The sequence below is a fragment of the Pristis pectinata genome, chromosome 3, assembly GCF_009764475.1.
Source record: "Pristis pectinata isolate sPriPec2 chromosome 3, sPriPec2.1.pri, whole genome shotgun sequence".
In the NCBI taxonomy this organism is placed as follows: Eukaryota; Metazoa; Chordata; class Chondrichthyes; order Rhinopristiformes; family Pristidae; genus Pristis; species Pristis pectinata.
Window position 1 is genome coordinate 121544096 of NC_067407.1, and position 23145 is coordinate 121567240.

The 23145-nt window shown below is 41.4% G+C and overlaps 1 protein-coding gene across 1 annotated transcript in view; it reads left to right on the forward strand.

Moving 5' to 3' along the window:
* The window catches only part of LOC127568574 (calpain-2 catalytic subunit-like), a 74348-nt gene that overhangs the window by 34164 nt on the left and 17039 nt on the right, over positions 1-23145 (forward strand). The window contains exons 3-11 of the mRNA XM_052012489.1: positions 1874-1992; positions 2900-3033; positions 7037-7205; positions 8713-8796; positions 14800-14885; positions 16240-16314; positions 18870-19030; positions 20800-20969; positions 22397-22408. Of these exons, the coding sequence (XP_051868449.1) occupies positions 1874-1992; positions 2900-3033; positions 7037-7205; positions 8713-8796; positions 14800-14885; positions 16240-16314; positions 18870-19030; positions 20800-20969; positions 22397-22408 (1010 nt within the window). The remainder of the gene's footprint in view (positions 1-1873; positions 1993-2899; positions 3034-7036; positions 7206-8712; positions 8797-14799; positions 14886-16239; positions 16315-18869; positions 19031-20799; positions 20970-22396; positions 22409-23145) is intronic.

The window sequence follows — 23145 nt, forward strand, 5'->3', positions numbered from 1 at the left end:
TTGCCTCCCTACCATAAAGAGCTCTGCTGTTACCCTTTAAAAGATGGTGCCCTTGGGGTATCCCAGGAACTTTGCCAGATATTTCTCCCTTGATGTTTGAAGAGCTGGTAGATTTAATGTTAAACTGGTTTCTTCTTCTATCCCCACCCATAGAACTCAAGTGCAATTTGCAAACCTGAATGTAGTTTTCCCATAACCAGATCTTCTAAGTTACTGGACTGGCAAGTGAACATTATTGGAATGAGATTTTGTTTCTTCCTTTTCAGCTTTTTTAAACTTCTAAATTTTATGATGCTGACTTTTTTTTTGTTTTCAAGTACATTAAATACAGACCCTTTGAAGGTTTAGCCTGTAATTAATCTCTGTTGTTACACATGCCTCTAATACAAAATTATGTCTTGCTACCAGCTTAGCATCTCTTTTTATGGTAGGTTAGTTCAATATTAACTTTCCAAAATAACTGGAAACATGAAATATTTTGTATCAATGGACAATCTTTCACTCTGTTTCCTTCTGGAACAATTTCTGGTGTGGGATAAGGAGGCAGTTCAGTCCCCTTTCTTTGAACACTAGTTTAATTTGAGCAGTTTGCTTATATTGGATGATGCCACATATGCTGAATGTTACACTGCTTTAATTTATAAATGAAGCCTTTTTTCCCACTCTATCCCATCCCCCTTCATCAAATCTTCTCTCCTTCATCAGTAATAGAGACTTCAGTTCCCTCAGCCCGATTCTCAGGAGTTCTGTCTCTAACTGTACCAATTGGTCTACTCTCCTACACTCATATCTCCTCAAAGTAATTTTGTTCAGCTAGACTATCACTTCAATTCCTCCATTTGTGATATCCATTATCTTCCATACAACATTGACACTTTGTAAGTCCTGGTCCATAAGAGTTGCATTTAGCAGTGTAGTCTCTTTCTCTCATGCGCACACACATGCACTTATGTAATTGCTCGAATTTAAAAGGTAAAAAGCTTGTCATGATAATGGTAACCATAAAACTACTGAAGTTTTGTAAAAATTCATCTGGTTCACTAATGCTCTGCAAGGTAGAAAATCTGCCATCCTTGCCTGGTGTGGCCCAAATGTGACACCTGATGTACCAATGTTGTCGATTCTTAACCGCCTCCCGTTTAGGGGCAGCTAAGGATAGACGACAAATGCTGGGCATTGCCAATGTCCACAACCTGAGTAAATAAGAAGAAAAAATCTCAACTTCTGTAGCTAGCTCAATGTTATTGGGAAAAGTCATGAGCTACAGCTGTGACAGAAATCCATCCTTTGTTCTCGTTTCAGAAGCTCAGCCATCTCATTGACCTGTGGTCTTTTGCCTGCAAAAGTAAAAAAGTTGTTGACAATGAAAATACAAAAACTAAGAAATCAGAAATAGAATTACATCAAAATCTGCTCTTTGTGAAAATGATCTGCACTGGGAGGACAGAATTATGGATTAAGTTTTAGAATTAATTAATTTAAAATTAATTTTTGCTTTTGCTGTGTATGTACTTGAAGGAAGAGTTGTTCAACCACTATGATTGCTTTCTATGGATGTTACAAGGAAGTTCAAGAATCTGCTTGCACCTTTGGGACAATATGCATACAGTGTACATTTTACATGCTGCTGCATCTCCACAAAGTCTTTAATTGTCTTTTCTGCCATGCAAACCCTTCCCTCCGTCCTCAGTGCTAACCCCAACCTCACGCCATAGGTTCTCCCACCTCAGTCAGTTGTGCATACACCAATGCTGAAACACTATTGTTTTGCACAGGGATACTTCTAGAACTTTGGGATAAATAAAGTTGACACCTGAAAGTGTGCATTTGCATTGATTATGGAATGTAAAATTGCCTCTGGTTTTCTATATAGGTGACTGCTGGCTTTTGGCTGCTATTTCATCACTGACCCTGAACAATGAGGTTCTAAACAGAGTGATTCCTGGTGGACAAGACTTTGGCTCTGATTATGCAGGAATCTTCCATTTCCGGGTAAATCAAATCACTGCTACTTTTAAATGTTATTGTAAGGGAGCAGGGTGAATTGAAGGATCTTTCTTAATGAGGAACAATGATTTACATGGAGCTTGTCCATTCAAAGTGCAGATCAGGATTTGGGTGCCCATATGGGGAAGATGTGGTGGGAGAGATAGGGTAAAGGATGGGGAGAGAAAGGGCTGGGAAACCATCTTGAATGAGGGTCAAGAGGGGAGGTTGACAATTGGGGGCCTACAACAACTTTAGGAATTTTTGATATATAAAAATTAGAACATTGATTCAGACTGAAATGGTCAGTGTCACTTTATCCTCCATGTGACATTGTTCTGGCATCTGCCCCAGTTTTCACAATTTTACTTCTTTATCTGTGTACTTCAGTCTTATCTCTTGATTACTTGTATCAGTTCTGTAATAGTTTTACACACTGAAAATTCTTCCTACAAAACCACCTCCAATGTGTGCATTATTTAAGTGTTGCTAAAGTGAAGAAGGTTATGATTTGGAGACCTGTTTTTTTTTAAATTTGAATTTATTTAAAATTCAGATTTTTGGCCCTTGAGTTGTGGAAGGCCCCTTGCTTGAAGTAATCTGTTGGTGTTCACGGTAGTGTAGTGGTTAGCGTAACGCTTTACAGCGCCAGCGACCTCAGTTCAATTCTGGCCGCTGTTTGTAGGGAGTTTGTACGTTCTCCCCACGTCTGTGTGGGTTTCCTCCGGGTGCTCCAGTTTCCTCTCTTATTCCAAAAAGACGTGGGTTAGGAAGTTGTGGGCATGCTATGTTGGCGCCAGAAGCCTGGTGACACTTGTGGGCTGCCCCCAGAACACTCGATGCAAAAAGGTGAATTTCACTGTGTGTTTTGATGTACATGTGACTAATAAAAATATCTAATCTAATCTTATAGTTCTGGCAGTACGGAGAATGGGTGGATGTGGTGATCGATGACCGGTTGCCCACGAAGGATGATAAGCTGATGTTCGTGCACTCAGCTTCAGGAAATGAGTTCTGGAGTGCTCTGCTGGAGAAAGCTTATTCAAAGTAAGTCTGCAACTTTACCATGGAGATAGCACCAGGAGAAAATAGTATTTTCAACCATAACATATTTTGCTTTTTAATATATGCATAACTCATTTGGTAGGATGCTTACCACTGAGTTGGAGAGTTGTGGATTAAATTCCCAGAGTTGAGCACGAGAATTTATTTTGACACTGCATTGTGGCACTGAGATGGAATTGAAATTAGTTTATTATTGTCAGTTGTACCAAGGTAGAGTGATAAACTTCTCTTGCATACAGTTCATACAGATCAATTCATTGAGATAGTACAGGGTAAACAATACAGAATACAGAGTAAAGTGTCACAGCTGCAGAGGTACTGCACTGTCAGAGATAGCATTTGAAGGAGATGTTAAACCAAGGCCATGTCTGCTCTCAAAAGTGGCTGAAAACTATCTCATACAGAACCATTTCCAAGACCAACATTGCCCTGTCAAATATTCAGCCTATGATTAAAACAGATTATGCAATTATTTGTGGAAGCTTTTAGTGCACAAATTGGCTGCTACATTTCTTGTATTGTAACACTTGCAAAATGCCTGGGCTTCCCAGGTTCACAAAAGCCCCTGAATAAATCAATAGCGTTCTGTTTTTCTTCCAAAGATTAAGTTCACAGTGTGCCATTCTACTACGCCAAAACCAAGAATCCTTTCTGTTGTTGCTAGCACTAATCATAACAATGTAGACATTTACAGCTCTCCTATATAGAGAAAGATGTTTCAGGGTACACTAAGATTTGTCATCATGTAGTGTTCCACTCCATTTGCAACTCTTAGGCTAACTAAGGAATTTGTGGTTGTATGAACAATGACCTGGATAACAACAAGACCATGTCTGATAGATGACAAGTAACATTCAAGCTTCCCAAAGTGCCAGGCATTGATGATATCCAATGAGAAAGAATCTGGCTACCTCACTTCAATACTCAATGCAATGTTCCTTTCAAAAAAGATCTTTAAAACTTGATTTATACAGCACAGTAACAGGCCCTTCTGGCCCAATGAGCCTACGCCGTCCAATTACACCCATGTTAATCAACTAATCCTACTAATCTTTGGAATGTGGGAGGAAACCAGAGCACCCAGAGGAAACCCACGCAGTCACAGGGAGAACGTACAAACTCCTTACAGACAGCAGCGGGAATTGAACGCCAAACACTGGCACTATAATAGCGTTATGCTAACCGCTACACTACCTTGCTCCCCTCTTTCACATTGAATGGCGATGCCAAATTCCACTTTCACAATATTCTGGGGGTTCCAATTGAAAAAAAACTAACTACTGTGGGTTTAAAAAAAGGGCACAGATTGGACCTTCTGTATTAAATGATCTGTTTTATAAATCCCCAAAGCCTTTTCTCCATCTAAGGGCACCAGTCAGGGTATAATGAAATACTCTCACCTTACCTGGATGAGTGGAGCTCCGATATCTCTCTAGAAGTAACGTTCAACAACATCCAGGCACCTCATTCACCACCCAGAATATTCACTCCCTCCATCCCCAGTGCACCCCGACTACAGTGTTTCATCTGTATGGTTTACTACTGAAATTTGTGAAGGATCTTTCATTAGCACTTTACAGGCCTATGACATCTGTGACTTAGAAAGACAAGATCCGCAACTGAAAGATCCTCTACAACTCGCAGATCATCCTGACTTCATTCCTTCCCCATTGCTGGATCAGACTTTATAATGGAAGTTACCTTAGCACAAACATTTCAGCAGCTCAACACTACTTGGGGGCATTTAGGTAGTGGCATTAAATGCTTTCCTTGCCAGCAATGCAGTTTCAGTGCATTAGGATGGGGTTGGCCGGAGTGCGAGCAAATCCAGTCAGATTTTCTACAGGGGCAAGAAAGAATGGTAGAGATGTTCAGGGAGAGAGAGCTCCAGAAACCATGGCATTGTGGTGAAGGAAGAGGAGTGAAGAATGGTCAGTAAACTGGTTTCTGAATACCATGCAGAGACACAAAGGAGTGGACAATTATTGAGGTTGAGTGAGGTGAGATGGATGAGAATTGAAGGCAAGGATAATACATTTTGTAATTAACACACTGAGCTATGGTGATAATTGGGAAGGACGTAGGTGCTGGGAATGCAGGACTTGGTTCAAATGACAATTCATTAGGCTCCTGATGTTTTCCTTCTATCCAAGTTGCATCTGAATGGTGGAGGGCAGAAATATTGTTAAAAGAATATAATTTCATGGAAATAAAGATGTTGGAATTTAGCGGCAGGGGAGGTTAATTTGTAATGTGGCATGTTGTAGAGATGGGAGAAAGGCTTCACTATGATCAGTTACAGGGGAGGAAATATAATATGCTGTGGTTATCCAATTCTGGACTTGATTTAAGCTTATAGCTGAAAAGATTACTGAAACTTTTGCTGCTGGTGTGAATTGAAGAGGATATCTTCCATTTTGCTAACAGAAAGAGGTTGGGAATTTCTGCTTATCCAAATCTTGTCAATGGGAAAACCTGGAATTGGTAAAGGATACTTTGAGCTTGGGTGTCACCAGCACATGAGCAAAATCCCATCCCTTGCTTGTGCTGAGTTTGCTAAGTGTAGATAGGTTGTTGAGAACAAAAAATTAAGGTTGCAGGATTCCTACCACTGAGTGTTATCAAAAGTCTATCTTGTCCTCTGTAATGGTTTTGTGGCCATTGGTGGTATGTGGACATTGCTGATATGTCAATCCTTAATCACGGAGGAAGCTGTTAAAAGTCTACAGCACTGGTGTATTTAGAGTTATATTTATGCCAGGTTTCTGTCTGTGGAGGACATAAGTCATCGAGGTGAGTTTATACAATAATCTGTCAGTTTCATGATTACCATTATTTATTCCAGATGTATCTAATTCCCCTGCTGCTGTGGTGGGATACAAATTTGTGACACTTGATCACTGATTCGCCATTCCAGTAACCTGCACCGTGCTACCCTACCATGATGACGATATCCTTCCCCATCTAATTTCATTTCATATTTCAACATGATATAGAAGGAGGCCATTTGTCCTATTAAGTCAATGCTGGTTTACAGAGCAGTTCCATTCCCACCAACTTTTCCCTTTTTAATCCATCTGCTCACCTTCCCATCAACTACATCACTGTCCCCTTCCCCTCTCTGTCCACAACCCAATTCTCCTACCACCACTTACACCAGGGGTAATTCACTGTAGCCGATTAACCCATCAACTTGCTTGTCTTTGGGAATGTGGGAAGAATCCAGAGCACTTGGGGGAAACCCATGTGATCACAGCGAGGACATGGAAACTCTACACAGGCAGCACCAGAGGTCAGGATTGAACCTGGGTCTCTGGAGCTGTGAGGCAGCAGCTCTGCTGGTGGTGCCACTGTCCACTCATCAGGCAGAGTTAAGATTACTTTCCCATTTTGGAGATGTTGGGAACAGACCATTCTGGATTTGGAGCAGCTGAACTGAACAGTCACAAAGCCACTTGCCAAAAGCCACAAGGTCTTCTGTTTCACATTGAATGTCTGGTCCCAATTCCAATTTTAATTCAGAGGCCTGAGCTGGAAGTGCCAGCAGCTTGCCCAAGAGGTGAAACCAGTGGGAGACATGATGAGGCCCAAAGAGACATTGTTATCAACTTTCAAACCTTGCTTTGGGGACAGGAGCCACAAGTGCTCCTCAGGGCCCAACAAGGCAATGTGGACCCCTCATTACTGTAGACTTCCTGCCATCCCCTCTCAGAGGTATAAAGGTCTATTTGCAGATGCCCTCACAACCAAGCCTGTGTGTTTTTTTTTCCTGCTGTTTCTCCTCAGTAAGAAATTTGTTTCTCTTACTGAGTTGAAACTTGCAAATGAAGTACTCAGTCTTAATTTATTCACCTGGCAGAGAAGAGGAGATGAATCCTGGTGTAGATCTGTGATGATCATGTTGAATGGTCGGATGGGTTTGAGGGGCCAAGTGGCCTCTACTGTTTTCTCATGAAGGACTAATTACAATGTATCCATTTTCCAGGTTAAATGGGTCCTATGAAGCATTGTCTGGGGGATCCACAACTGAGGGGTTTGAGGATTTTACAGGAGGAATTTCAGAGTGGTATGAATTAAATGAAGCACCAAGCAATCTCTTTAAGATCATACAAAAGGCATTAAGATCTGGGTCACTACTTGGCTGTTCTATTAATGTGAGTATCATCTTAATCTCGAGCTCATCATCCTTGGTTTATATTTTGGGTCAAAGTTTTTTCTAACTCTAATAACAATCTACAGATAGTGCTAATGGAGAGAACTAGATCATTGACATCTACCAAAATTGGTCCTCATTTATATTGTAAACGCCAGTAATTTGTGAAAGTCTCCATTTGTCCTATCACAGATGAATTCAGAGAACTGGTATCTCATACATGTGAAGCTGCTCAAAAGTCACGCCAAGGAGTAGTCATCCTTGGTTGCAAGATGCAATATAGGAGTAGCTGTACATTGCAATGTGCTTTTAAAATTTGGTTCTACGAACCTCAACTGAACCAAATTTTGGCAGCAATATGTAGCCAATACTATATAACAAACAATCTGCTGTACGAACTCAGCAGGTCGAGCAGTATTTGTGGTGGGGTGGGTGGGGGAGGGGAGGATTTGTTGATGTTTTGGGCTGAGATTCCAGCATTTGCAGTCTCGTGTCTCTCTGCAGCCAGAACCATACTGCATATTTAGCACCAGAGGTCAGCTGTGAAAAGTCACAGCTTCTGTTCAAGAACCTACCCCAGTGCTGCCTATTTAAGCTATATTGTAATACAAACTATTTGAACACTTGACCTTTTGAATCTGGTTAGAATTTTTAAACTTCCTGATTGAGCACAGTATGTAGTCACATGCTGAGGGGTGGGGGAAGAGGAGTGATTGTACATCTGTCAAACCCTCTCCAGTTTATTTCCATTGGACAGATAAAGGGTCAGGTTCTTGTCATATGCGTGCAGACCTCCCTGAACAATTTGTCTTTATGTGCTTTACAACCAGTAAGGAAATCTATATTATAGATTCAATGGGAATTATTCAGATGGCAGGATAGAGTCCATTGCCTAGAAGAGCTGATTGTGACCTGTTTTCTCTATAAAACTCCTGAGGTTTTCATTGAAAGAAGATGTGCAATCTGCCCCTGAGAAGATGAAGAAATAAATTTACTTGTTCAATGCGCGATGGAGAATAAAAAGTTATTTGGCTTGTGCATTATTGCTCAGTTAAAAGGAAGCAGATAATTATGTTCTGTGCATCAATATTTAGGACTTTAATTAAGGGACCTGACTATATTTGCATCCTTTATGTTGGCATCTGTGCAAACAATGTGGGTTGTGCTGTTTTATTGCACTCTTTCGTATACAATTATTTTGTGGGATTCCTTGCTGCTTTCACTCTCCCCTTTTGCAATCTAATTTACAAACCTTTTAAGGCTCAGGTGTAAATCAGGTGACCATCTTTCAGTTTATCTCACAATCTAGGAATGTAGTATTTATCTTGACGATTAACTGTTTCCGAATACAAAACCTGCATTGAATAAAATTACATGCAACAATAAAGTAGCACAGCAAATTGTGCATTGTATGACTAATAAATACACGTAACTGACCTGCATGATAAATGAATGTTGACTATTTAATGCTGACTTATTTAACGATCTCCTATTGTTTTATGCCTTAGATCACAAGCTCAGCAGAAACAGAGGCAATTACTTCGCAGCAGCTGGTCAAAGGTCATGCTTACTCTGTAACTGGAGCAGAAATAGTAAGTCTGAAACCAAGTGTTGTAATAACTTGTACTCAGTTTTAAATTTTAGTGTTTCCTGAAAGGGTGAGGCACTATTTCTCTGCAGTTTCTCAATGGAGTCACCCTTTTGTCTCCATCCCCCTTTTAACGGTGAGTCATCCTGAATGAAGCAATTGGTTATACAGGTAAAGCAAGCCTGTGACATTTGTTCTTTTGCTGCCCAGAACAGTCAGGCACAGCTCTCCTGGCAAACTCCCTCATCTATTCAGCCTTTGGCCCTCCTTCCTTCCTCACTTTTGCTCAAATACTCCTTCGCATCTGACTTTTGGATCCCTCTCCCCAGGAAAAATCCTTACAGTCTCCCTGCCTGGTTATTCATTCCTTTGGGTCTAGCTGTCCCAGACTTGAACATACTTGTTGCTAGATCTGGCTGGATCACATTCTAGGATTATCCTGGAATGAAACATAATAGTAGCTGCCTTATCTCTGCTATCAAGAGTAACCTTAAACACTTTGCCTCTGGCACCAATATCCTGAATCTGCCTACCTTTCAGTTGGTACCACCCTAGACCAAGTAAGAAGATTGGGTTTAAATTTCACTTTAGAGATTTGAGTACAAAATCCAGACTAATCTTTCTTTGAAATACTGAGAGCACACTACACTATCAGAGTGCTGTCATTAAGATCAGATGCTAGGTCTAGGCTGAGGGTGCTTTCTGAGAAGAATATAAATTGCACTGTTTTGAAGATGAATAGTGGAGTTATCGCTGGTGTCTTGGCCAATATGTATCACTTAATCAGCGTCGCTAGTCACTGCCACACTGCTGTTTGAGGAAATTTGGTGGGAATGCAAACTGCCTTCAGAGTTTAGGCAGTAGTGAGTACATTCAAAATGTACTTCATTAGCAGTAAAATGCTCTGGGATATAGCTCCCTGAAAGTGGAAACACGAGTAGATAAGGTGGTAAAGCAAGGCATACGGTATGCTTGCTTTCATCAGTCAGGGTGTATTCAAACAGTCAGAAAGTCGTATTGCAGCTGTATAAAACTTTAGTTAGGGCCGCATTTGGAGCTTTGTGTTCGGTAGTGGTCGTTCCATTACAGGAAGGATATGGAGGCTTTGGAGAGAATGCGGAGGAGGTTCTCCAGGATGTTGCTTGGATTAGACAGTATTAGCTATACGCAGAGGTTGGAAAGACTTGGATCATTTTCTCTGGAGTGTCAGAGGCTGAGGGGAGACCTGATAGAAGTTCATAAAATTATGAAAGGCATAGATAGGGTAGGTAGTCAGAGTCTCTTTCTTCGGATAGAAATGTCAAATACTGGAGGGTATAGGGAAAGTTTAAAGGAGATGTGCAGGGCAGGCTTTTCACAGAGAGTGGCAAGTGCCTGGAACGCACTGCCAGGGTTGGTGGTGGAAGCAGACACCACGGTGGTATTTAAGAGGCATTTAGATAGACAAATGAACATTAAGGGAACGGAAGGATAGAGAATACGTGCAGGCAGGTGGGATTAGTTTCACTTTGCATCATGGTTGGCACAGACATTGTGGGCTGAAGGGCCTACTCCTCTACTGTGTTGTTCTCTGTCCTATATCCTGAGGTTGTGAAAAGTGCAACATAAATGCAAATTGATCTCCATTAACAAATGCAAAGGGTTCCTAGATTTCTTAACTACCAAGATTGGGGAAAATCAGTACAGCTTCTTTTCACCTCTGTTCATTTACTCAAATATCAAACTTTCTCTTTGGTTTCTGCATTTCTCAACATTAAATCTACATTTCATACATTTAGGAGCAGGATTATTCCTTTAGGTCTGCTCCAATAATTAATAAGATCGTGGCTAATCTGATTGTAACCTCAACTCTGCATTCCCATCTACCCTCAGTAATCTCTCACTCCTTTGTTATAAAGAATCTACCGACCTCTGCCTTAAAATATTCAGTCAGCTTTCAACGCCCTTTGAGGAAGAGAGTTCTGATGACATGAACATCTGAGAGAAAAATATCGCTTTATCTCTGTTTTAAATGGCTAAGCCCTTATTTTTAAACAGTGGCACCTAGTTCTAGATTTTTTTCACAAGAGAAAACATCCTCTCTGCTCCTGCCCATCCATCCCTTCCTCGTTATAAGCCTATTCCTGGTACTGATCTAGTAAACAATCTCTGCACTACCTCCATTACATCAACTTCCTTCCTTAAATAAAGAGCCCATTACTGTAAATAGTATTCTAGATGTGGTCTTGCCAAGTCCTTTATAATCAAAGCATAAATTCTTTATTCAATTCCCCTGGTTTGCATTATGTTAGCTTCCCTACTTGCTGTACCAGCGTTGTGGCCTTTTAGTGAATCATGCACTAGAACATTACAGCACAGTACAGTGCCTTCGGCACACGATGTTGTGCCAACATTTTATCCTGCTCTACGATCTATCTAACCACTCCCTCCATATTTCTTCTCCCAATCACCCTAAAATTATGCCCCCTCGTGTTAGCTATTGTCACCCTCGCATTAGACACACTTCGGCCCATCCAACTGACTGCAATTTTGCCCTTTTAACTATTTATCCTCCCTCACAATCTTTCTACACACTGCATCTACTTGTACACTAAATGTACCAACCTCTGACCTATCACTCTGGTTCCTATCCCCCTGCCAAACTAGTTTAAACCCTCCCTAACAGCTCTAGCAAACCTGCCCGCAAGAATATTGGTTCCCCTCCAGTTCAGGTGTAACCTGTCCCTTTTGTACAGGTCGTACCTTCCCCAGAAGAGATCCCAATGATCCACAAATCTGAAACCCTGCCCCCGCACCAACTCCTCAGCCACGCATTCATCTGCCAAATCAATGTAATCTTATCCTCACTAGTGTGTGGTACAGGCAGCAATCCAGAGATTACTACCCTTGAGGTCCTGCTTTTCAGCTTCCTATCTGACTCCCTATATTCCCTCTTCAGGACCTCATCTCTTTTCCTACCTATGTCATTGGTACCACTATGTACCACGACCTCTGGCCGTTCACCATCCCCCTTCAGAATTCTGTGGACTCAATCCGAGACATCCCTGACCCTGGCACCCAGGAGGCAACATACTATCCGGAAGTCTCTTTCATGTCAACAGAATCTCCTGTCTGTTCCCCTTACTATGGAATCCCCTATCACTACCGTTCTCTTCTTCTCCCCCCTTCCCTTCTGCACCACACAACCAGGCTCAGTGTAAGAGACCTGGTCACTACGGCTTTCCACTCCCCCCTCCCCCCCAACAGTATCCAAAGCGGTCTACCTGTTATTGAGGGGAACAGCCACAGGGGTACTCTGCCCTACCTGCCTATTCTCCCTCTTCCTTCTCATGACAGTCACCCAGCTACCCGCCTCCTGCAGCTTAGGAGTGACTGCCTCCCTGCAGCTCTTATCTATGAACTCCTCGTTCTCCCGTAGGAGCCAAAGGTCATCCAGCTGCAGCTCCAGTTCCCTAACACGGTCTGTAAGGAGCTGCAGCTGGATGCACCTCGTGCAGATGTAGTTATCAGGGAGACTGGAGGTCTCCCAGAACTCCCGCATCTCATAAGATGAACACACCACTGACCCTGGAGCCATTCTCACTACTCTAGCCTGGCACTAAAGGAAAAATCAGAGAAAGAAAGACGGAAAGAAATTTACCAGAGACCTACCTTAGCCTCTGCCGAAATCTCTTGAGCCAAAGCCTCTGTCCCCCACTCGAACACTGGTCCATGCACACAATGGCCGCTCCCAAAATTGCTGCTCCACTTATACCTACCTTCCTTTTATCACTGCTGTTAATTAGCCAAACAACTAGTAACAATTTGCAAATGTGCCTCTTTTAGACTCTTGCAAGGTGAAACTCACAAGCACACCCACAGAGACTCACCTCTTTTCAAAGGTCCTGTTCCAAATGTTGCTTCAACTCCCGACTCTGTAAGGTGAAACTCACCCAGAACCCTCTGTATTTTAGACTGTTCAGATAATGTTTCTTTTCACCTATCCTTCTGGCTGTATTCCTTCATAGCCTCCTTATGTTTTTTGACAATTTATTTTCTTGCCTGTCTTTGTGGAGTCAGCAAAGTTAGCATCTACTCCTTTGGATCCTTCATCCAAGCCATTTATATCAATTCTAAAAATTTGACACCCTAGTAATGATCCCTGTGGCTTACCATTTGTTCTATCGTGCCAACTGGAAAAAGATCCATTTCTGTTGCCACTGTGTTTCTCATGAAGCAGCCAATCTTCAATCCACATCAGTGCATTACTTCAAACAAAAATGAGTTATTTTCCACAATAAGTTTTGATGCAAAACCTAATCAAGAATCATTCCTGGAACTTTCTTGCTCCTATGGCTCATTACCACTCCCAGAGATGCATTAACTCAATGTGTGTTCTTTCTTTTTAATACAAGGATCTAGACAAAACAGTGAACTAATACTATGAGGAGAAATGTTCCTAGTGACAACTCCAGTGGGCTAATTGCACTTCTTGTTACCCAGAAAACAATCAAATGGGAAGTTGAGTCAAAAAAAATGATTTAGAATTCACTCAACTGATCAGGAAAAAGATGGTAGTATGATCTGACAGAGATCAGAGACTATTATTAAGTGCTTTGCTGGGTCCCTGATGATAGTTATTGGTAAGTCATAGAGCCATAGGGTGGTACAGTGTGGAAACAGGTCCTTCGGCCCAACTCATCCATGCTGACCAAGCTGCCTTCCTGAGCTAGTCCCATTTTCCTGCACTGATTTTTAGAAAACCTCTATAAGGTCACTCCTTGGTCTCCTCCACTCCAGGGAAAACAGTCCCAGTCTTTCCTTGTAACTCGAGCCTTCCAGTCCTGAAGACATCCTTGGGAATCTTTTCTGCACCCTCTCTAGATTAATGACATTCTTCCTGTAGTATGGTGACCAGAACTGCACACAGTATTCCAGGTGCAGTCTCACCAACATCTTGTACTGGTGCAATGTGACATCCTAACACTTGTACTCAATGTCTGTCTGAGGAAGATCTCACCTTTGTCCCATGGCTCGACACATGGATGATCACACTGATATTTCAGTCTTGTACCTGGAGAATTACTTTAGCCTGATTAGCCAAGGTTTTCCTCACTAAGCTACCATCACATGCCATTTCTAGGGTAGGAAACACGTTAATTTCCGGTCCTCATTTCAAGCTATCATTCTCTGCCACTCTAAATTGTCAGACTGCTTTTTCACCATTAACTAGGTGGGTCAGGAATTTCCTCCAACTAAATAATGCAAAGCCACTGTCTTTAATTCCCACAACAAACTCAGTTCACTAGCCATTGACTCAATCCCTCTCCTCAGCAACCCTCAGGCTGAACCAGCCTTGGTGTCCTTTTTGGCCACAGTACCATGTCATCTTCCCACCTCCAATGTACTATTCCAATGGTCAGCCTTCCATTTACCATCCTCCATAAACTTCAGGTCAACCCATACTCTTCTGCCTTTGTCTAACCATCAGCAAGTTCCGTTCACCTATCACACCTCTGCATAAAATCTATGATTTGGCTCCTGGTTAAATAACACCTATATTTTAAACTTCTGTTTTTTTTCCAAATTCCTCCACTGACACCCCATCTTTAGTATCATCCAGTCCTACAAGCAGCTGAAACATAAGTTCTTCATTAATTCTTGCCTCTTAAGCATTCCCAATGTTGAATGAACACCAGTTTGGTAGCCATGTTATCAGCTGCCATGTTCCAGAGCTCTAATTCCATAACTAAGCCTTCCTGCCTCTTGTACTTTATTTTCCTCCTTTAAGACCTTCTTAAAACTTGCCTCTTTATACAAGGTTTTGAATGAATGCCATAACATCTCCTTTGTCCATGCCAAATTTAATTTGCTGAAGTTCTTGAGAAACACCTTGGTTAAATGCTATATTAAAGATGCTTTATGAATGCAGATTTTTGCTGTGTATGCACTGAATATCTATAGCCTTAGAGATGAATAATGTAGAAGAAAATAGAGAATATAGTTTTGTTGTCATTTAATTCTGTAGGTGAACTATCAAGGTGAAGAGGAGAAATTGATCCGGATCAGGAACCCTTGGGGTCAAGTGGAGTGGACTGGAAGCTGGTCTGACAAGTAGGTTCTTCTGTGGAATTTTGTTGTAATGGTTACTAAATGTTTATGACCTTTAATGCATTCTTCAGAATCCTGCTGTCCCATATCAATAGATGGTTATTTGTGTGACAAGCCTCTTCCCAAAGGCAGTAACATCATTGAGGCATTCAACAACAGGTGAGCAGTGCAATGTACCTGCCTCAGATTATTTATCAAGAGGATCTTTGGGGTCTTGGAGTGAATATTACTGTGCTGAGGATCAGGTGGAAATTCTGGATCATGTAACCTCCACAACCCTCCGTGGCAGACAATACCAGAGATTCACCACACTTATGCCAAAAATAAGTAGATGACTGAATGTTAGCATTAATTTAGTGCATCATTTTCTCTATACTCGCTGGGTTATGGAAGACCTGAATTATGGAAATCAGAGTTTATGCAAATTCTCTCACAAATTTTTAAAGAATTTTTCAAGATAGGAAAGTTAGTTACAGAAATGCAAACAACTTCAGGAATTATGGAATAGGAGCAGCAACTAGTTAATTCAAAAGACAACCAGTCGTCAAAACAACTGCTTGCATTTAACTTCCCTGCAGTAATCAGACACCATTACAGTAATCAGAATGCAATTGCTGGATCACAACATATAAGGGATTTGCTTTGTAAACTGACAAGGCAATCTCTTCTATCGACACTTGTAAAATACTTTATCAAACAGTGTAATGTCCATTGATACTTTAAGGTCATTGAAACTAGCCATTGGATGTAGGACGTTCTGACTCAGCATGATTGTAATTACATAGGGAAGACTGCAAATGTTCATGTTAATCAACCCTCATTGAAATTGTTCATTTCTGTCGTGGAAAAATTGATCAATGGACAGTTCTCAGAAACAGAATCTTTACATAATCCAGGGACTGCCTGTACTTTTAAACTGCATGCATATTGAAGTACAACACACAGAGATTACCTTCAATATACTCCAAAGTGAACAGTGGCAAACTTATTTTTTCTGTGCTCTGCCCCTAAGTACATCCTTTCTCCTGTTTCTCCTGGTTGCAAACTGAGAAACTGCCTTTGAATGACGTTAACAAAAAATTATGTATTTTTTAAGTCAGTTATGAAATTCCAGTTACACCTTACAACCAAACTAAAATCTGATTCTTGGCCTTAAAAGGAACTAAGTGCATTACTGGGAGTACTCCAAGATTGGTTATGTTGTTCCCAAGTGTTTAAGGTCTTATGCATATCACTAGATCCATTTGATATTTTGGAAAATCTCCCTGTGATGAAGGATGATGTTTATGTTCATGTGCCACTCCTGTAAATAGTGACAACATAACTGCTTTTTACAATGCTTTTCATTTTATCCCAGCGCACCAGAGTGGAGATGTATCCCTGACGAAGAAAAAGAGCGCCTTTGTGACCGATCAGAGGATGGAGAATTCTGGTAAAAATAAATTCCTCCTTCTGGCTGACTTGATTTTTATGACTAGTTTCATGACAAGCAGAGCAAACAGGTAGCTGGAAATCTAAAGTAAAACTGGAAATATTATAGGACTCAGTATGTCAGCTTGTGGAGATAGGTGTAAGACTAAATGATTAATCCATGAACCTCCTGTTAGAATTGGAAGATGTTATGGTTGAACAGGCTATAATGAGGAACATGACAAGACAATGCAACAGTGGAAAAGATACTGACCATATACGCGGAAAGGGACACTGCTACTGCGCTGGTTTGTCTCCACATAATTAGTATAAAAACAAGAGGTTGGGAGGTTATGTTGCAGCTTTACAACACGCTGGTTAGGCTGCACTTGCAGTACTATGTGCAGTTCTGGTTACCACATTATCGGAAGGATGTGGTTTGCACTGGAGGGAGTGCAGAGCAAATTCACCAGGATGTTGCCCGGATTGGAGGACTTTAGTTATGAGGAGAGATTGGATAGGCTGGACTTGTTTTCCCTGGAGCCAAAGAGGTTGAGGCGTGACCTGATAGAGGTATGGTAGGCGGCACTGTAGTGTAGCGGTTAGCGTAATGCTATTACAGTGCCAGCAACCCGGTGTCAATTCCAGCCGCTGTCTGTAAGGAGTTTGTACGTTCTCCCAGTGTCTGTGTGGGTTTCCTCCAGGTGCTCCGGTTTCCTCCCACATTCCAAAGATGTACATGTTAGGAAGTTGTGGGCATGCTATGTTGGTGCCGGAAGTGTGGCGACACTTGCGGGCTGGCCCCCAGAACCCTCTACACAAAAGATGCATTTCACTGTGTATTTCGATGTGCGTGTGACTAATAAAGGTATCTTATATAAAATTATGAGAGGTGCAGATGACCAGAATCTTTTTCCTATGGCTGGGGTATTAAAAAAAACAAAAGGGCATTAGTTTAAGATGAGAGGAAGGAGTTGTAAAGGGGATCTGGGGAGAAAGTCTTTTACACAGAAAGTTTATATTTGGAGTTTGCTGCTGCTGATGGAATCAGATGCAATCACCATTTTGTGGAGAGATTAAGACAGGCACTTAAGTAGGCAAGGCATAGGATATAGATTTAATGTGTGTAAAATGGTTATAGAGTTGCACAGCACAGAAAAAGGCATTTCGGACCATATGCATCCATGCTGCCCAAGATGTACCTTCAAACTTAATCCCATTCCCCAACACTTGGCCTAGGTGGGCAAAAAAGTCAGCGTATACATGGTGGGCCAGAGGGCCCATTTCTGTACAATTCTATGACTCTATAACTGGGATGGACAAATGTGTTTTAAGTTGCAGAGGAGAGAGTGGAGAGAACAGAGGGAATGTCTGTGATAGGGTGCAGACCAGAGTTGCTTCAAAAGCTGCCAGTTGGAGACAGAAGGGGAAAAAATGAAACAACTTGAAAGCTACATCCACCGAGAAAAAATAAAGGGGCTTACTTGAAATAGCTAAATGGAATCTGAAGTTCCTTCCTTATTACAACACAGGAGGAGGCTGGTCAGCCCATCACAGGTTCCCACCAGACCAGTTGTATTGGTCCCATTTCTCCTCATTTCCTTGTGCTTTTGCTACCTATTTTCTCTCAGGTGTCCATTCACTCCTCTTTTGCCACTTGCTGCATTGTGTACTTAACAGCTGCCAGTTAACCTACCTGCACATCTTTGGGATGTGGGAGGTGGACCCGGGGGAAGCCCATTCAGTCACAGGGAGGGTGTGCAGGATCCACTCGGTCAGCACCTGATGTCAGCGTCAAACCCACGCCCCTGGAGCTGCAAGGCAGCTGCACTAACTGCTGCGCTAGTGTGTTGCCTTCGCATGAAATGTCCCGATGCCAAGTCAGAGAGTGGGGTGGAGAATTAAAGTGACTGGAGACTGGAAGCTTGGGATTGCCTTTGCAGAGTGGTCACCCAAACTGTGTTTACTTTCTCCATTGTAGAGGAGGCTGCACCATGAGTACCAAATTGGAGGTGACAGAAATTATGGAGGGTGATCCATTGAATGTGAAAGCTGGCGGGGTGAAGGCGAGGTTGAGATGAACCCAGTCCTTGTTCTGGCTGAGAGGGGGTGAGGGCAGAAGTGTGGGAAATAGAAAAGGGGTTGATAGCCCTGCCAACAATGGTAGAGGGGAACCACAGTTAAGGATAAAAGGAAGGCATCCTGAAAACACTGGTGAGAAAACTCTTGTCATTGGAGCAGATACAATGGAGATAGACAAACTGAGAGATTGGATCCTTATGGATTGCAGGGTGGGAATTGGTCGGCTTGAAGAGCATCATATTAGTAGTTCATATGATTGTTGAAATTAAGAGATAAGGAACAGAGTGGGGAACGAGGGATTAAATCTATTGTTTATGTGGAGAATAAGCACCAGAAGAGATGGATGTCCCCATGTTGTGATTTATGTACATCAATCCACTTTGTGTAATGCTATAACAAAAAAGTCCATTCACAAATGACTGCCACTCTTTGACAATACTAAGGATTATTTGTCCCAAGAGGGCTTCAGTTTTTTTTTATACCTCTATATTCCAGGATGGCATTTTCTGAATTTCTAAGGAACTTCTCTCGAGTGGAAATCTGCAATCTCACTCCTGACACACTTGCCAGTGATGATGTTCATAAGTGGAGCATGGTTGTTCACGATGGGTCCTGGAGAACTGGATCTTCTGCAGGGGGATGCCGAAACTACCCAAGTACAGAATTGCAATTTTCCCCATATTTGCCATTGTCTTGTAGAATCCAATGTATTCCTTGGTAATGCTATCCTGGAGCAACATTATTGCAAAGCCTTCTACTCTGCTAATGTGTTCACTTTGCTTCAAGTCAAAGATAATTACGTGACAAGAAAACATAATTCTTTTTCCTGCATCAAGACTCAGTTTATTTATGAATGTTTCTGTTGTCAGCTTTATTAAGTGATGTTCTCACCAGCCCCATTTTCTAATTAGTAACAACAATACTTTTATTGTATCATTACCTAGGGTCTTAGAGTCATGCAGCATGGAAGCAGGCCCTTCAGCCCAACTGGTCCATGCCGACCAAGATTCCCATCTAAGCTAGTTGCATTTGCCCACATTTGGCCCATATCCCTCTAAACCTTTCCTATCCATGTTCCTGTCCAAGTACGTTTTAAATGTTGTTAATGTACCTGCCTCAACCATTTTCACTGGCAGCTCATTCCATATTACTGACCACTCTCTGGGTGAAAAAGTTGCCCCTCAGGTTCCTACTAAATCTTTTCTTCTCTCACCTTAACTTCTATTATTCTGTTCTCTGCGTGGCCACTGCCAAGTGTAGGTGTTAACTATTTAAAATTTTTGGCTTATGCTCATGATAAGATAGCAGATCAAGTAAAGGCACAACACACCATGTTCATTCAGTAACATTTCTTTGTTGTTCATTCACAGAAGTAGGATTTGGGTTGTGGGCATTGTTTGCAAACCCACCAATTATAGCCCATCTCCTTCTGCCACCAGGACTGAGTGGTTTGCTGAGCTAGTTCAATCATATACAGCACAAAAACAGGCCCTTTGGCCCCACTGTGTCCATACTAGCTATCAAGTACCTGTCTATACTAATCCCAATTTCTAGCATTTAGCTCATGGTCCTCTGTGCCATAGTGTTTCAAGTGCTTATCTAAGTGTTTACTAAATATTGTGAGAGCACCTCATCCCCTCTGGCAGTTTGTCCTGGGTTTTAACCTCCTACTAGGTGAAAGAAATATTCAAATTCCCTTGAAATCTGCCCCTTAATCCAATTCCCTCTACAGACATCTTTGCCAAGAGGAAAAGTTCCTCATTACCTGCCCAGTTTATGTCCCTCATAATTTTGTACACCTTTATCTGGTCACCCCTCAGCATCTTCCACTCCCAGGAAAACAAACCCAGGCTACCCAGTCCCTCTTCATATCTGAAATTTTCTGTCCCAGGCAATATTGGTATTGGTTTATTATTGTCACTTGTACCGAGGTACAGTGAAAAACATCCTGGTTAATCTCCTCTGCACTCTCTCCAGTGCAGTCACATCCTTCATATAGTGTGGTGACCAGAACTGCACACAATAATGCAGCTGTGGCCTAACTTATGTTTTATATGGTTATACTATAACCTCCCTGCTCTTGTATTCTGTGCCCTGGCACTAAGAGTGAACTGTATTGACTGGTCTGCAGTCACAGATAGGTCAGACTGAGGGATTAACGAATCGATCACTGAAGCCAGTTTTTTGTTCCAGATTATTTCATTTAATTTAAATTCCCAGTTAGGCTCTAGATCGATAGTTCAGTTCTCTGGATTGTTATTCCAGTGACATAACCGTCATGCTTCCATATCCAATATTACCCAGAAATTTTCAGACCAGAGTAGAAAAATGAAACTTGTCTGAATTGATCTATCCAGAATGATGTTTACATTCATCTGTTATTGAATAGATTAACTTATTAATGTCTATTGTTTTCCATTCACAGGAACATTTTGGACAAATCCTCAATTTAAGATTCAACTGGATGAAGCAGATGAAGATCCTGATGATGAAGATGAGTTGTGCAGTTTTCTCGTTGGGGTGATTCAGAAGAATCGTAGAAGACAAAGGAAAATGGGCGAGGACATGCATACTATAGGCTTTGCCATCTATGAGGCAAGTTTTATCATATTGCTTGCCTGTTAATTGCTGTATAAACAAAATGGTGAAAAAAGTCCAATAAAACACTTTAATGTAAGTTACACATTCAAAATAAAAAAAATTACCACACAAAGGTATTGGTAGAGTTGCTACTGAAAAACTGAATTTCAAAGAGTATCTTGCCGTAATATCAGCCATGATCTTATTAAATGGTAGAGCAGGCTCAAGGTGCTGGGTGCTTAATCCTGCACTTAATCTGTATGTTTGTAAATCATGTGGTTGAAGTATTCAAAAGGTTTTCGGTCTGAATTTTGATGTTGAATTAGATCTGTCACTTTACTGGTCTGTACCTGATTGCTATATCACCCTGCCTCCACCATTTAAAGAAGTGTGCTTTCTCTAATTTCATTGGCTCCTTTGGTTCAGTGATGCAGCATGAACAGTCTGGGATCTGTTGTCCCTGTACTTGAAAACACGACCAGGACATAATTCAGCACAGCTAGTCAGCTGTGTTTGGTACTCACCACTCCAGAATGGGGTTTAGAGTTGGATAGTTATACTGCACAGAAACAGGCCCCACTCTGCTTGCACTGGCCTATTTATACTAACCCCATTTTCCAACTTCCTGGCACTTGGCTCATAGCCACTTCTGCCATTGTCTTTTGAGTGCTCATCAAAATACTACTTGAATGTTGTGAGAGTACCTGCCTCCACCACCCTCTTAGGGTGGTTTAACTCTACAATCTTCTAACCTGAGTGAAGGAAGCACCAATAAATCATTGCTGACAAGGCAATAAGTTACCTTTGGCAGTAATATGCTGGTGTGGCATTGGTAATACGAAAGTCTTGAGATTATATCTATTGTGGAAAATTGTGACATTAACAAACCCAATCATCTCTGAACAAGCTTCTGAGTACATTTAAAATTCTAAAAGCTACCAGAGCGAGTACAAAGGAATCTCTGTCTGCTCTAGACACTGATCAGCTCTAATGCCAGTGTCAGCAGCACGTGCTGGAGATGTAGGAAAGGTGGAATATTTTTAAGCTTTATTTTGGGTATAGAACAAACATTCAGGGCTGTTCTGTCAAGCTATGAAATGACTTTTTAAAAAAAAAAGTCTTACTGAGACAGTAAGACTTGGAGGTTAAAGCTGTGTACAAAAAAAAGAGCAACTTCTGGGGACAGGAGGTCACAGATAATTCCATTTGCACTTAGTGTAAGTGTGTTTGCATCATTTGGTGCTAATATTTTACCAGTGTAAAATAACATCTCAGTGTGCAGACCCTGTCTTGATATTAGAAAGATGCCTCTATGGATTTTATGTTAGTGCTATACTTGAAAACATGACTTCAGTTGTGCTCAAATTATACAGTTCATGCAGTTTTTGTTAGCTGTGTTGTGAAAGCTTTTAGGCTCATGTTACTTCCTTTTTATTTTGTAGGTCCCTGATGAGGTACGTTGGATTATAATCCAGATATACACATTTAATCAGATTTTTACATGCAGGCAGTATTAAGCCAGTTTCTAATAGCTCATTGAATATTACACAATTGATCTTCAAACTGGTCCTGAGAGGGCTATTGAACAAATGGCAAGTGTTCTTTCAACTATTATTATCCCTCGTATTATACATGATACTCTGGATGGAGGATCAGGTAAGTGGCCGCCTTCTAGTAACTCTCCTTGTGTCACTGGCTAGATGGTGCATGAGGATGGATCTGATGGAAAGACTCTAATTAGGTGGGTGAAGTAAAGATGTGGGGTATTGTGTCCATGAACTTGCAACTTGTATCCTTTGAAGGACAAAGAGGAAACCAATGAGCTGGAGCTTCTGTGTTAAAGTGGTGAATGAGCATCTACTTTTATCTTTTAGTTCTAAAGTTAGGGTTAAGTATTCAGAAATCACTGGGAAACTATAAGTCTGCTTTGGACAAAATTATGCCAGTGGAATCGTGCATCAGACAAAGTGGATGATGGACAGCTGTGATACTGGCTTTTTTGCTCTGCCATCCACTATGTTCTACATTTCACTTTTATAGCTTGATTTTTAATAGTATTACACATTTTGCTGTGATCTATTGAAGCTTTATTGAATTCAGAACTTGCTATGTTTCTTTAAACTGCTTTGTAGCCTCTTCCCTCTGTTAATAGTGAGTACAATTCAGAAGTAGTTTGTAGATTGTAAAGTGC